The 14,224-nt window shown below is 56.5% G+C and overlaps 5 protein-coding genes across 5 annotated transcripts; 2 read left to right on the forward strand and 3 right to left on the reverse strand.

Annotated features, from left to right (window-relative positions):
- Positions 1-838: 838 nt before the first annotated feature.
- ISF_01612 (hypothetical protein) lies at positions 839-1,507 on the reverse strand (the record flags this gene model as incomplete). The annotated part of the gene is made up of 1 exon (XM_018845219.1): positions 839-1,507. The coding sequence occupies one exon, from the start codon at positions 1,505-1,507 to the stop codon at positions 839-841; it is 669 nt and encodes a 222-aa protein (XP_018707985.1).
- Positions 1,508-2,142: 635 nt separating this feature from the next.
- On the reverse strand, positions 2,143-3,855 carry ISF_01613 (Major facilitator superfamily domain, general substrate transporter; the record flags this gene model as incomplete). Its single annotated transcript, XM_018845220.1, has 1 exon — positions 2,143-3,855. One exon carries the CDS (start codon positions 3,853-3,855, stop codon positions 2,143-2,145), a length of 1,713 nt encoding a protein of 570 aa, XP_018707986.1.
- A 1,212-nt stretch (positions 3,856-5,067) lies between these two features.
- ISF_01614 (FAD dependent oxidoreductase) lies at positions 5,068-6,490 on the reverse strand (the record flags this gene model as incomplete). The annotated part of the gene is made up of 3 exons (XM_018845221.1): positions 5,068-5,420; positions 5,493-6,398; positions 6,460-6,490. 3 exons carry the CDS (start codon positions 6,488-6,490, stop codon positions 5,068-5,070), a joined length of 1,290 nt encoding a protein of 429 aa, XP_018707987.1.
- A 1,011-nt stretch (positions 6,491-7,501) lies between these two features.
- On the forward strand, positions 7,502-8,208 carry ISF_01615 (glutathione peroxidase-like protein; the record flags this gene model as incomplete). The annotated part of the gene is made up of 2 exons (XM_018845222.1): positions 7,502-7,544; positions 7,739-8,208. 2 exons carry the CDS (start codon positions 7,502-7,504, stop codon positions 8,206-8,208), a joined length of 513 nt encoding a protein of 170 aa, XP_018707988.1.
- A 2,912-nt stretch (positions 8,209-11,120) lies between these two features.
- Positions 11,121-13,526, forward strand: ISF_01616 (Peptidase A1; the record flags this gene model as incomplete). The annotated part of the gene is made up of 2 exons (XM_018845223.1): positions 11,121-11,544; positions 11,623-13,526. The coding sequence occupies 2 exons, from the start codon at positions 11,121-11,123 to the stop codon at positions 13,524-13,526; spliced, it is 2,328 nt and encodes a 775-aa protein (XP_018707989.1).
- Positions 13,527-14,224: the final 698 nt, after the last annotated feature.

The following is a 14,224-nucleotide window of genomic DNA, read 5'->3' on the forward strand; positions in this document are numbered from 1 at the left end:
CAAGGATGCGGAGGAAACGGAGAAATATTTGGAGGAAAGGAAGGCCTTGCGTTGTCAGCCTAGGCGAAGCCAAGCCCAAGCCCAGGTGCAGTTCAGTTGGCAGTGCGACAAGGCGGATCCCCCTTTGCCTTGCCGCTATAAAAAGAACCAAAAAAAGACGTTGCCGCGGCCACGATGGTTCCACAGGGGCTGCAACTCGCTTTGATTCGCGGGTTGGCTATCTTGTAAGATGTTGTTGTTTGATCAACGGAGAATATCACAAAGGCCGCGGTTTGAACAGTTGTTGATAAACTGGGATGAGATGAGAACATGCTTCGGTTTGGCTTTTCTTTCGAAATATCATGGCCGTGGGTAGCCTCTTCCACGTAAGGAGTTACGTATAACGCCAGTGCAGTGCGTGACGACATCTTGTTCCAGCGCTCCCCACTACTGCACTCAGCCACGCCTGCTGCGCCTTACTCGACGCCTCACGGCTGTCTTGAGCAGCCAGTGGCAGCTTCGCGATTGGCTGCTCAGCGGCAAACGGTCTGCATGTCTTGCATCTATTGTCTTACATGAGTCTAAACATACAACATGCGTCAAGAATCCATTCTTACCCCTATTTGTGACCCAATAAATGTTGCATTATTCTTCAATTCATGATCTAAGTATTGTTCGCAGGCTATCGCCTAGAATCTGCACCTCCTCCCTTCGCTATCCGACCATCTGCATATACGGGTATCATAAATCTTGGCAATGCTTCATATACCGGCACGCCCCAGATCCGTCGCCACTCGCCCCAATCGTCCAGTTATGCACCAACTGTTGCCCAGACTAAACCACGCTCCTTGCGCCACATTTACAGTGCCGCCATGATACCAAACACGACCGCCAGCACGCCGGCGCTCCAGCTCACGACGATCGCGCTGCCGCTGCCCTTGGGCGTCTTCGTCGCCGTCGCGCCGGCGCCGCTTGTTCCTGACCCGTCCCTGGCCGATGCCGACGAGCTAGTTGCACCCGGGCCTGATTGACTCGTTTGTGTCCCCGCCGCGGACGAACTCTCCGTCGTCGCTGACTCGGTAGATGATGAAGCGCCCCCATCCGACGTGCTGCTGAACACGGGTGCCGTCGGCAGCGGCGTCCCGCCCGAAGGGGTAGACGTTAACGACGACGTCCACACGCCGCCGGAATCTGTGTTGTGCTGCGTGCACAGGCTCTGCGAGTAGTCGCAGGACGCGCCGGGCTGGCAGCACAGTTTGACACCCTTCCCAAAGTCGCAGAAGAGCGTTGCCCCCTCGCAGGCATCGGCGCACATGCCCACACCCTTGCTCTGCGTACATCGCGAGCCCCGGGGACAGCACCCGTTGCCGTCGCCGCATGCCGTCTTGCCCTCGCTGCACTGGTCCTTTTGCGCCCGGCGGTCCAGCAGCACCGCAGCGGCTGTGACCTTGGCTTCTCGCGCCTGCAGGACTGTGCTGCAAAGTGCCGTCTGCGCCAAAAGCGCCATTGTCGCTGTTGCGAGCTTCATTCTGAATTGCGCGCGCGCATGCGTGTTGGGGTGAAGGTGAGAGAGGAGAAGAAGTCGCGAGGTTTTCGGTGTCGGCTGAATGTGCGGAAGTCAATTGCTGCAAAAGCCGGCGACGGGCTTTAATTAAAGTAAAACTTCGCAAAATAACGAGGCTGAAATTGATCCGCGCCGATGACGAAGTTGGTGAGCGCTATGCCTCACGAGGCATCGCCCGAGCCCGACGCCCAGTTCTAAATACGGAAAACCAATGGACCTCCACTTCGCGCTAGGCACACTGCGCGTCCACATCGACTAAGCAGAAGGTAAAAGGCCTGACGATCTCCTATTATGACCTCTCCTATTATGACCTCTCCTATTATGACCTCTCCTATTATGACATCTAGTAAGACTGGCGAGGGTGACTCGTCAAAAGGTACTGTGGTGTGGCTATGAGAATGCGCCGTTGCTGCATGCGTTGAACGATTTACATTCCAAACGACTGAGTCGCGTAGGAACGAGGATATATATATACAAGGAACTAGGCAGGATGTCTGTTTCTGACACAAAAGAAGAAAGAAGAAAAAAGCCAGCCGCCCTGAAGACATGGTAAAACACGCTCTGCTAATATGTGAATCTATCACCGCCCATCTCGCTACCTAGTTTCTCGACAAATTATTGTGCAGCTTGTGCTCGCGCATTAGCGCAATGGACAAGACCGCTGCCAGTGCCAGGCCCAGCATCGTCAGGGCCACGGCATGAAATGCATCAACAAAAGACTGGATAACGCCATCGTGCCAGCCCGGCGGCAAGTGCTTCAGCTCATCAAGGCTGTCTCTGATGCGACTAATCTCGCGCGCCGCCCCCGGCAAGTGACCAAAGCGCTCCCACAGCTTCGTCCTCAGGACGTTTTGATACACAGCGGACCCAATGGTGACGCCGAGGGTCGAGCCGATGCTGCGCGCCATGTAAGTGCCACTGGTGACGACAGCCTGGTGGGCGTGATCGACGGCAGCGATGGCAGCGAGGAGTGTGACGGTCAGCATGGCGCCGTAGCCGCTGCCCGAGAGGAAGAAGCTCACGCTGACGACCCAGACGGGTGTCGAGGCGTCGAGCAAGGCAAAGAGCGTGACACCGGCCGTTATAGTCAGCGTGCAAGCGATACCGATGACCCAATACCGGCCGGTGCGCTTCATAACAAGTCCAGACGTGACGGAGCCAAAGGACGCGCCGACGGACGAGGGCAGGAGCTGCAAGCCGGCCGTGGTGGCTGTGCTGCCGAGGATCTGCAGGAATAGCGGCCCATAGAACAACCCCGTCATGACGAGCATGGTGACGAGGAAGTTGGTCATGCACGCGGCGAACACGGTGCGGTCAGCGAGCAGGCGCACGGGGATCACGGGCTGGCGGGCAGTACTCTCCCACCAAAGAAAGACGCCAAAGAGGACGAGCGAGAGCGGGATGGTGACAAGCGGCAGCGGGTGTGTCCACGGTACCAAGTTGCCGCCAGAGTTTAGCCCGAGAAGCATGAGTACGAGGAAGGAGACGGTGAGCAGCACGCCGCCAAAGTCGATGCGCGACAGCAACGCGCTATCGCTCTGCTTAGGCGGCACGTCAACTATGAGCCAGACGATGAAGCCCGAGACGACGATGGGAGGCACCTGGACGAGGAATGCGAGGCGCCAGCCCATGCTGCTGTGGTCGTTCACGAGCCCGCCAAAGACACCGCCGAGCATCGCGCCGGAACCGTACGCGACGTTGCCGAGCCCTTGGACGATGCCGCGCTTGCGCAGAGGCACGAGGTCGGAGGCGAGGAAGGTCGAGATGCTCATGAGGCCACCACCGCCAACACCAGCGATGACGCGCCCGGTAATCATGGAGGCCGGGTCGCGAGCGAGGCCGCAGACGAGATTGCCGGCGGCGAAGAGGACATTGCTGAGGATGAGCCCCGGGCCGCGGCCAAAAATGTCGGTGAGCCGCCCAGAGATGGGCTGTGAGGCGGCATTGGCGATGAAGTAGGCCGAGGCGAGCCACGAAAGCAGGCTCAGCGAACGAAAGTCACTCGCGATGGGGCCCGAGAGTGTCGCGATGATGGTGGAGTCGATAGCGCCCAGGAAGACGCCAACCCAGGTAGAGCCCATGACGAGGAGAAGTCGTGGCGTCGAGATTTCCTCGGCGATGATTGTCTGCTCCTCATCATGCCCGTTATAGTCGTGGTTGTCATTGTGGCGGGCGACGCCGTTGGCGGGTGGTTGATGTTGCGTGGTATCCTGTTGGTGATCGGGCGAGGCTGAGGATAGCAGCGGCGTTCTCTCGGTGCTGTCGCCAGCAACAGCTTCCCGGTCCTCCACGAAGGAGGATGGTGTCGCCATAACACCGCGTCTTGATTTCGGCAGCACAGATTCTGAGAACGAAGAGGACGGTCGATGGGGTATATACCAAGGAAGGAGAATGAAGAGCGAACGCGAGCAGTATGTCGCAAACGGGGACTATTGGTGCTTGACACTTGTGGACGCTAATAAAAGCCCGCCGGGCACAACGATCAGTGAACGGCCGCGCAGCTCCCCACAGTGGCTGCTTGATTCCTCGGAGCCGAGATGGTGAGATGCTGAACAAGATCAAGATGAAAAAGAACCCTACGAAAGAAATATCGTCGCAAGAAGAGAAACCGAGATGCAACCAAGGAGACAGATATCCTGGATACCCGATGCATTATTTATGAGCGGCTGAAAAAAAAGGAAATGATGAAATTCTGGGGCCGCCATATTCGGGTTAATCGCGATTTGCTGAACCTGGAGCTAGTTATGGCTCTTTGGCGATCCACCAGTCCCGGCGACTGGGGCCATTCCCAAAAGGGTTCTCGATGCCGCCCGGGTCGCCGGCCGCCCGACGTTATAGTGGCAGGGGCTTTTGCGGATGGATTCCCCGCAGGCAAGGGCAGAGGTGTGGGAAGTGACGAGATCAAGCGATGGCCGGTTGGGTAGTGATGTTATTTACGCCTGCGATGCAAAGACTTGACCCTTCCACGGAAACTCGTGCACCAGAAGTTCAGGTACGATGATTAGCGGAAGGAGCTGCTGCCTGTATCCTTTTCGAGCAAGCGATAGCAAAGATAATGCGTTGGCCAGAACTAAAGCATTACTCAACTACAGCTAAGTTATGTGTTCTTCTGGTTGTTGGTAAGTATGTGTTTTGTCGCCATGGTGCTGTTGTTCGTAAACTTGGCCTTGGAGCAAGAACTTGACTGCATTAGCTGCAGGCGAAAACAGTTTTCGAATACCTTTGATTCATCACCTCGATGTAACTTGAGATCTTTTGCTTGATCTGCGGCATTGCCATTCATGCGCAGGTACAGCCCGCCTTTGTTGCCAGGCCGGAGCGCGACTCCCTCCACCACGTCTCAGCTTCCAGCCTGAGCTGCAGTCCGCGTACCTAGTTATTAAAACGGCAACGCTGAGACAACACTTCCTCTGGAGTTTATTCCGACTTTCCATTCCCAATTTATCCCAATATCCCGAGATCAAGGCGGACGCACGCCTGCACACCAAGCCCCAAGATTATGCATCAGCTTTTCAGTTCTCATCTTATACCTTGAACTTTCTCGGGTCCAGGTTATCAATATCCGCACTCGACGCCTTTCCGTCCAGCACAATCTCAGCCATGAGCTTTCCGGTGGCTGGCGCATTCTGGATGCCCCAGCAGGTGTGGCCGGAGGCGACGTAGAGCCCTGGCACCGTCGTCGCGCCAATCAGAGGGCCGGATTCCTGGCCGAAGCGCATGTGCCGCGGGAGGTAGCAGGCCTGCCGGGCCTTGATGGGCGCCGCGGCCAGGACGCGGCTGAAAGTTGCGACGTACGCCGCGAGGTCGTCACAGAGGGCGTCGTCGTGGCGGACCTCATCGACCACCTCGGGCAGCGGGATCAACGTGTCAGGTTCACCTTGCGACCAGCCACCAGGTCAGTGAATGAAAGCGCGCGTCCGAGCGAAAGTTGGTGGTGGAAAAAACGTACCGCAGGCGTATGCTTCTTTGAATGGGCGCGCGTAAATCTCGGGGTCGACGCGGCCCTTGTGCGTCCGCTTCTGACGGTGCGCGGGCACGAAGCTGCGCGGCAGCGCGACGTCGCTGAAGACGGCAAAGGCGCTGAGATCGGCCTCGTAGACGACGCTGTGCGCGCGCAGGCCCTCGACCTTGCTGCGCGGCAGCAGCCGGCCTGTCCACGGGCCGGCGGCCACGATGAGGTCCGTGATGTCGTCCAGCGTCGCCGTCGTACCTGTCGCGCGGTCTTTATACTCGACCCCGCTGACCTTGCCATCCGCCGCCGTCTTTATCGCGGTGACTTGCATCTTGTTTCTCGTCGTGACGCCCGCGGCGGCGGCGAGCTCCGCCATGCCCAGTGTGAATTGGTACGGGTGCACCTGCGCGGTGTCGGCCGCGCCACCGCGCGACATCTCCGACCAGTCGAGGACGACGTCGCGGTCGACCCAGTCCAGCTCGTCCGGCAGCGGCGCGCCACCCTCAAGCAGCTCCTGCGCGGCGATGTCCTGCTTCGGCAGCTTCTCCCAGGCCTTGCCGTCCTCCTCGGTGGTGGCGCCCGCGCCGGCAGCCCTCGTCGTCGTCTGCAACTCAGCAATTCTGCTTTCGGAAACCGAGGCCGCGATGGAGCCGCACTGGACCTTGCGGTAGCCCCACCGCTCCGGGCCGTTGTGCTCGGCGGCCAGCTCGGCGTGGAGCTTGTACGACAGCGGCACGAGGCAGGACGGGTAGGCCCAGAGCGCGAGCAGGCCGCCGGCCTTGCCGGATGCGCCGGTGGCTATGGCGGAACCCGCCTCGAGGATGGTGATGCTGTGTAGTGCGGGGTTGAACTTGGGATGGCGTGTGAGGAAGTAGGCAGTGGTGTTGCCGATGATGCCTCCGCCTGGCGAAACGGAGTCAGTGAGGAGTTGAGGGAGAGAGAGGAAAAGGCGAGATTAGCAGACCTATAATGACAATGTTGCGTTTCCCGTCCATGACTAAGTCGCCTGTTTATTCCCGGCCTGGAGGATTGCAGTAGAGCAACTGTTTACATGGAGAAACCATTTAGTCAAGAGGTCGCCGTGAACAAACGGAAGTGAGATCGATCTTGTGGGCGAATGACGCAGGTGGGGGGTTCCAGAGCCCCGCCTAAGACAGATGCTGGTTTACTTGACAGATGCATCCAGCGACTGAAGCTGTAGGAAAATAAGATGGGCATAGTAAAAAGTATCGAGTTAGTTTTTATGCAATCACATGTTAGTGAAAGCTAGCGACATGTCAAGGCGAGGATGCAGTAACAGGCTCAGCTATCCGGGCTTTGGATGCTGGACGAGAGCAATAATCGTATAATATGCCCGTGGTAAATATGGGCAACCATCAGGCGGGGGCAAAGAATGTTAACAAAATCTTGATATAATTTTCTTACAAAAATAGAATCGTTAGAAACTTGCCTTGGGAACGGCACGGGACAACCCATGGCCGATTATGGCATGACGAAACAGCCAGCGGCCCAGAAAAAAACCATCCCAAGCTTCCTCCTGGCATCCTCATTCGCTCCGCACCAGCAATCAGTTCAAGCCATCTGCGGACAGGCTGCCGTGATCCACCGAGGCCGAGGCTTTGTTGCTGAAGCTTCGATTCCAAATACCAACAACTTGTACGGACAGCTTTTGCTCTTGGAGCTCCCGTCCCGGGCGTAAACACAATAAAGAGCCTGCGGACCATTCAAAAACCCAACTCCAAAACTCAGGGTAGAAAAAGAAAAAAATTCAATTAATATTGTGTTCACGGCAATCCAATTCAGACATGCGTCCTGTCGCAGCTCTTCGGATAGGGAGCCTCCGGCCACCAGCTTCGTCATGGCGGAGTGGGGTGGCGACAGCCGTCATGCCGCGTTTTCCTAAGGTCCGCTGTCGCAGCTCGCCACTTGCTTCTGTTCATTCTACCGTCCAGTCGCGTCAAAACTACTCATCGTGTGTGAATACCAGAAAATACAGCTCTGCGACCATGTCTTCTGCTACTACCTTTTACGACTTCAAGCCGCTCGACAGTAAGCTCCCCTTCACCCTCAAGCTACCCTGCCAGGTTCTTGCAGCTCCGATGAGCGACGCTGGAGAGCTGCCGATCGCGTGCAGGAGCCCGTCATCCCAAGCGTGCCGACCGATGGCCACAGGATATCACTTCACATAGCACATCGTTGGCCGTCCCTTTGCTAACTTTTTTATTTTTTTTTTCGCCCGACAGAACGCGGCCAAGAGGTGGCCCTCTCCGACTACCGCGGCAAGGTCGTCCTCGTCGTCAACACCGCCTCCAAGTGCGGCTTCACCGGCCAGTACGCCGGTCTCGAGAAGATCTACAAGAGCGTCACCGCCAAGCACCCCGACGACTTCGTCGTCCTCGGCTTCCCCTGCAACCAGTTCGGCGCGCAGGAGCCCGGCACGAACGACGAGATCCAGAGCTTCTGCCAGGTCAACTACGGCGTCACCTTCCCCATCATGCAGAAGATCGACGTCAACGGCGACAAGGCCGCGCCGCTCTACGAGTGGCTCAAGGGCGAGAAACCCGGCCTGCTCGGGCTGAAGCGCATCAAGTGGAACTTTGAAAAGTTCCTCGTTGGCCGCGACGGCAAGGTCGTCGGCCGCTGGGCGAGCACCACCGCCCCGGAGTCGCTCGAGAAGGACATCGTCGCCGAGATCAACAAGAAGGCCGAGTGACTCGCCGGGGCGCCGGCGGGAGAGGCCAAGGCCAGGATGTGATGAAGCGGAGCGGGTGAGGCTGCGTGGGAGAAGAGGCAGGTTGGGTTGGCCTACGGAGGCGGCTGTTCTTGTGACGTATTTATATGCTATTATACCAAAGTCAGGTTCTGCACGTCACAGGCGTATTTCAAGACTGTAATTTAAACAACCTGCAGCCCTGAGCTTATCGATACCCTTGATCCGATCATTCCCTTTTCTGGTGCGCCGCATATTCATAGATTAAATGCAATTCTACTCCGTACTGGTAGGAACAATCTCGCACAAAGCAGGCTTGAGGGTAGCCGGCATGGATGCCTTTGCAATTTCGTAGTATGCACCATGTCATCTATAGCTAAGAGCCCAGTCGTCTAACTTCTGGCGGACTGCGACGCCCTCGCAAGGCTGCCATCTGAAACCCATGAATCTGCGTGGCGTTCGTCCGAACCGCTGGAAACACACCAGGCCGTTATGGAATTTGGGGAGAGATGGAATGACAAAAACAATCTCAGCCAAGGGATCCTCAACAGCGACCTACTGATAAAGCTTGGCAGAACCCCTTGTCAAACCCCTAATAAAGGGTCAGCTTGGTCAGGGAGGTGGTCCTTGCTAGCCAGCAAGGTTACATCCTCGTCATGTTCAAAGACAGCGCTTCTGGTTTACCGAGCTCAGAATACATAATCTAGGCTGTGAGGAAGATTAATAGGTAGGTAGGCAGTAATTACTATGCCGTCTCCCCAGAATATGCGCGGGTTTATCCAGGCAACCAAGACAATGCACGTACATAGAAAGCATGGGCCATCTGCCCTTCCGTTTGCAGGATGTCCAGGAGACCTTTGCCTTCGATCAGAATCTTCAAACTGCCAATACATTCCCCTCTCGACAAACGCGCCTTGGCGGCCCCTTCTTCGACATATAATACCGCGGATGCAAAAGTTCAGAAGAAAATGGCCCAAGGCCCGCCTGGACTGGAATGCTCCCTTCAATATTGGAACTTTTAGAGTTCAGCCACGGGGTTCTGCGCGCGCGCGTTCGCAGCCCACACAGCCATGCATGGACATTTCAATTATCCTACTGTGCAGAAAAACAAAGAGCGCTGTCAACGAGTTATTTACGCTGATCTTATTTCCCACTTCGTTAATTGTCCGAAATGAAAAAGAGATGGGCGGCTGATCCCGGCGAGGAGAGGGAAAAAAGCAGCGAAACAAGCTTACGAGAGGTCCACCGACTGACGATCCAGGGGGGGGCGGAGCTGCAAGGCACTATGAGGAAACAAAGTTGTTGGCAGGGTCAGCCCAGGTCTACTTTTAAAAACTGGCTGTTCTCTCCAGCATGTGGCCTGCACCAATCGGCGTCGTCGGCAGACCACTCTTACCGACAGGGTCAAGGCGATCCGTCCAGGCACGCAAGCACGTTCCCCCTGTGCTGGCAGGGGACCATTCTTGGAAGCGGCACGGGTCCGGGGTGACGTCTTCAGGGCGGTCATCCCAGCATTTGGATGCGTCGATATTGGATGGGTTGACCGACTATTGTTGCGGGCTACCAAGAGGCCAACCATCAACGGACAGAGCAGGGTCTTAGATTTATGGTCAACCGTCATCCTCCGCGGGCCGGCAACGCAAGAGGCGTGCAGCCAAATGCAGGCGAGCAGTACCAATGTGCAACACACGCGCAGGCACGGCCCTCGCATCCTATTCGCTCGCCGTGCCTAGTCTCATTTCGCACTGCAGCCGGCCATACTTTGGAGTTGCCTCGGGACGAGGCTGCAGCGCGCCCATGACAGTTGTGACAGCTGAAGTGCCTTTACGAAGAGGCGGGCTTGGCGGTGGATAACTCAGGGCAGCCACCCGAGGACAGCCAGTCGCAAGGGCAAGATCAGGGAGAAGAAGTCTCCCAAGTCGCAACGCAACTTACCAGTACAGGCACGGTCTGTTTGGTTCCTGGCATCGCCTCCACAAGTCTATCCACCTAGCTGCAGTCCTGTTACGCGCCACCCCACAATCTACAACTTTAGGGCCCGCCGCCTTTCTCTTGGTGTTCCCTCCTCTTTGACGCCTCTTTGGGGCGCCTCGTGCTGGATAGGCTGGTATAGCTCCCGTCAGGGTGAGACACATCTACACGTCCAGACGGCTATCAGCATGCCAGTGTCAGGCATCTAACTAGTCTGGATCATGTTTTGTTCTTGGCCGATGCGCACTCTCAAGAACATGGAAAAGCACTGTTCTGTCATCACATTGGTGGCATCGCTGGTCTCATGCAAAATACCCAATGAGACAAAGACAGCTGATTAACAAGTAGTCGACGCTCGCAGTATCCTATGCGGCCAGCACTACGAATTAACCACCAAGACATTCCATCGCCTGCCCTGCGATTCAACCTGCACCGCATCAACCTTCCCAGCATCGCAGCATTATTCTCCCCCACAGCCAAAGCACCCGTGGGTAGCCTGAATGCTGCTCTTAATTTCCACTGGGCGCTACCAACCCCTGACCCCTGCTCACCGGTCAGTGAACCGCGATATACTACTTCGAGAGCCGCTAAACTTGGGCCTCGTTCGGCCCACTTGGGATTGACAGAGAGCAAGATTGATTCGCACTTTCAGGCCGCCCGAGCATGCCGCCATGTGTTTCCTGTGAGTCGTGTGTCTTGGTTGTCCGTTATATACACTCTTTGCCCTGTTCCCGCACCCGTTGCCGATTTTGAGAGCCTCTCTTTCTCTCTTTCTCTTGTTAACCCCTTCTCTGTCTTTCGTTTTATCCAACTACGACCGGTCTTTCATTTAATTTTTGCTTTTTCTTGTGAATCTACTATCCTTCGGCTTGTCTTCTTCGTCCTTTTTTTTTGCACCGGTCACTCTTTACGCCGGAAAAAGTTGATTTGGAACAGCAATCAGTATGCGTTCTACTCTTCTATCGGCGGCAGCCCTGCCGCTGGCTGCTCACGCTCTCGACATCAATAACTTCTTCGAGGGACCTGGCATCGTGCGATTCCCTCTCACCGGCAACCCTGACGCCCTCGACAAGCACATGCGCCGTCAGTTCGAGGCTGGCCTCAGAAACCGCCAGACTGGCTTCTTCTACACCATTGACCTCCAGATCGGTACCCCCCCTCAGACCGTCGCCGTCAACTTCGACACTGGCTCCTCCGAGCTCTGGGTGAACCCAAACTGTGCCAGATCTTCCGACGAGGCTTACTGCAAAACTTTCGGTGCTTTCGGCAAATCCAGCTCCTTTGTCAGCACCAACCAGAATGCCACCCTCAAGTACGGCCGCGGCCACGCCGATGTCGAGTACGGCTACGACTACGTCACTGTCGGCAGTAAGTATTAGTTGCGAAGGACTGCCTCCGCATATCGACCACGGCAGTTTACCGGCATGAATTAACACGAGACTATAGCCTCCAAGATCAACCAGCAACTTTTTGGTGTTGCCCATGATTCCGAGTTTGCCACTACTGGTATCATGGGTGTTGGCCCCAATCTGCGCGGCTGGACTAGCCCTTACCCCTACATCCTCGACAACCTGTTCACTCAGAAGTTCATCAACAGCCGCGCTTTCTCACTGGATCTCCGCCAGGTGACCAGCGAGCGTGGTGCTGCTGTGTTTGGTGGTATCGACACCAAGAAGTTCAAGGGTCCCCTCGTCAAAAAGGACATCATCCCCGCCGGCTCTTCTCCCGACGGCAAGACCCGGTATTGGGCCAACTGCGACAGCATCGTCATCAACCGTGAGGATGGCTCCAAGATCACTGTCACCTCTTCACCCCAGGCTTTCCTCTTTGACTCAGGCTACACGATCAGCTCTCTTCCCAGCGGTCCCTTCAACGAGCTCCTGAAGGCCTTCCCCTCCGCCGTCAAGGAGTCCACCGGCCAGTACGTAGTCGACTGCAGCGTCGTCAACCTCAAGGGAACCCTCGACTTCAAGTTCGGCGAGGCCACCATCAGTGTCCCGTACAGCGAATTCATCTGGCAGCAGCCCGACTACAAACAGTGCGTCCTCGGTGCCGTCGAGGACAATGTGATGCCCGTTCTTGGTGATACTTTCCTCCGCGCTGCCTATGTCGTCTACGACTGGGACAACCGTGCCCTTCACTTCGCTGCTGCCGACGACTGCGGCTCCAACCTGGTTGCTATTGGCTCTGGTCCCGGTGCTGTTGGCGTCACCAAGGGTGAATGCGGCGCTACGCCCACCTCTTCTTCCACCTCGAGCGTTCCCACCTCGACTTCGACCACCACTACCAGTTCTTCTACCATCCTGTCGTCCACCTCGAGCATTCCTACTTCGTTCTCCAACTCGACCGTTTCAAGCGCCTCGTCCACCTCGAGCGTTGCTACTGTGTCGTCCACCTCGAGCGTTACCACCACGCTTACCAACTCGACTTCTAGCGCTGCCTCCTCGACTCCCAGTATTCCCACGCTTACCAACTCGACTTCCAGCGCTGTCTCGTCGACTTCCAGTGTTCCTACGTCGTCGTCCACCTCCAACGTGGCTACCGTGAGCAGCCAGGGCCCTATCCGCTTCAGCAGCGGCGTTTCTTCCACCGCTCGTGTCACTAGTTCTATCACTACTGGCCCTCACCCCAGCGGTTCTTTCACCACCGGCCACCACAGCAAGAACGCCACAACATACACGTCCATCGTCAAGTCCACGCGCACGCACACTATCACCTCGTGCGCCCCGACCGTCACGAACTGCCCCGTCGGCAAGGTCACCACCGAGGTCGTCACGTCGTACACCACCTGGTGCCCCGAGGAGAACAAGCCCAAGGCTACCAGCACCAGCATCGGCACCAGCGCCGCCAGCACCACCAGCGCGTACACCAAGCCCCCTTGCCCCGAAGTCACTCTTACCTTTGTCATCCCCAAGACTTACTACTGCACCAAGGGTCAGTCCGGCTGCACGGAGGGCGAAGAGATTGTCACTTCGCACCCTGCCACCATCGTTCCCATCACCCCGCTGGCCACGCCCACGCCCATTCCCGGCTGCGTCGACTGCCACCCCAAGCAGACCTCCAAGCCTGTCGAGACGCCCTCCGCCCCTCCCGGTGTCGTTCCCGTTCCGGTGAACCCGAACCCGGTCGAGACCAAGCAGCACGTCCCTACCCAGAGCACCCCCGTTGGTCCCGCTCAGCCTCCCACCACGCCGGCTCCCAAGCCCGTCCAACCCTCGACCATGGTCTCCGCCAAACCCTCCGGCACCGGGTCCCCCGTTCCTAGCCAGCCCCCGATCACCGCCGGTGCTGCTGGTCTCTTTATCCCCAGCCTCGCTGCGCTCGCTGCCGCGCTTGTCGCTGCCATGTAAAGCAGGGTTGTGTTCATTCTTAGACTATGGGGGAATCAGGGAGATTTTGTGTTGAAATTTATGGGAATGCGACAAGAGACTTAATTTTCTAATACTGTAAGGCTGGTAATCCTTTTTACATAATGGGAATATATGTCTATAGGCCTTTATATAATCTCATTGGGGTAGAAAGCAACTTTTTTGTTCCATGAAACAAAGCAAAAGAAAATTTTTACTCATAATTGGCACCTTCTTGTCACGGCTTGCTCATACAAACGAGTCCCTCGAGGCAGTTTTTCTAACATAGTGACGCGCTCATTCTATCCGCCCCAACAACAGATGCGATTGTTACCTGAAATCCATTGGATAGAGCTAAGTGACGGTGCAAAGCATGAAAGCAATGCTAAACCTCTTGTCAAACATGCCACGCTTGTGCTGTGCTCGGTGTCATGGCTGATTGTATCGTCGACTCGCTACGCGCTCTGAACTGCCTGCTTCGGCCCTCTTCGCATGGCGATGCTTGTGCTCTCTCGCGGATTTTACTTTCATGATAAAGCTAGGAGAGATTACACAGTGTTTTAGAGAGTGTGATGATGTTTTTCTAGTCAATAACTTGGGCATTAGCACCAGCTTGCTTGGGCAGGCTAACTCTCTCCCCCTCTCCCTCAACCTTCAACCCATGGTGCAATGGTTCCCTTGCCGGCTAGGGGATCATTTGG

Source organism: Cordyceps fumosorosea (assembly GCF_001636725.1).
Source record: "Cordyceps fumosorosea ARSEF 2679 chromosome Unknown scaffold_2, whole genome shotgun sequence".
In the NCBI taxonomy this organism is placed as follows: domain Eukaryota; kingdom Fungi; phylum Ascomycota; class Sordariomycetes; order Hypocreales; family Cordycipitaceae; genus Cordyceps; species Cordyceps fumosorosea.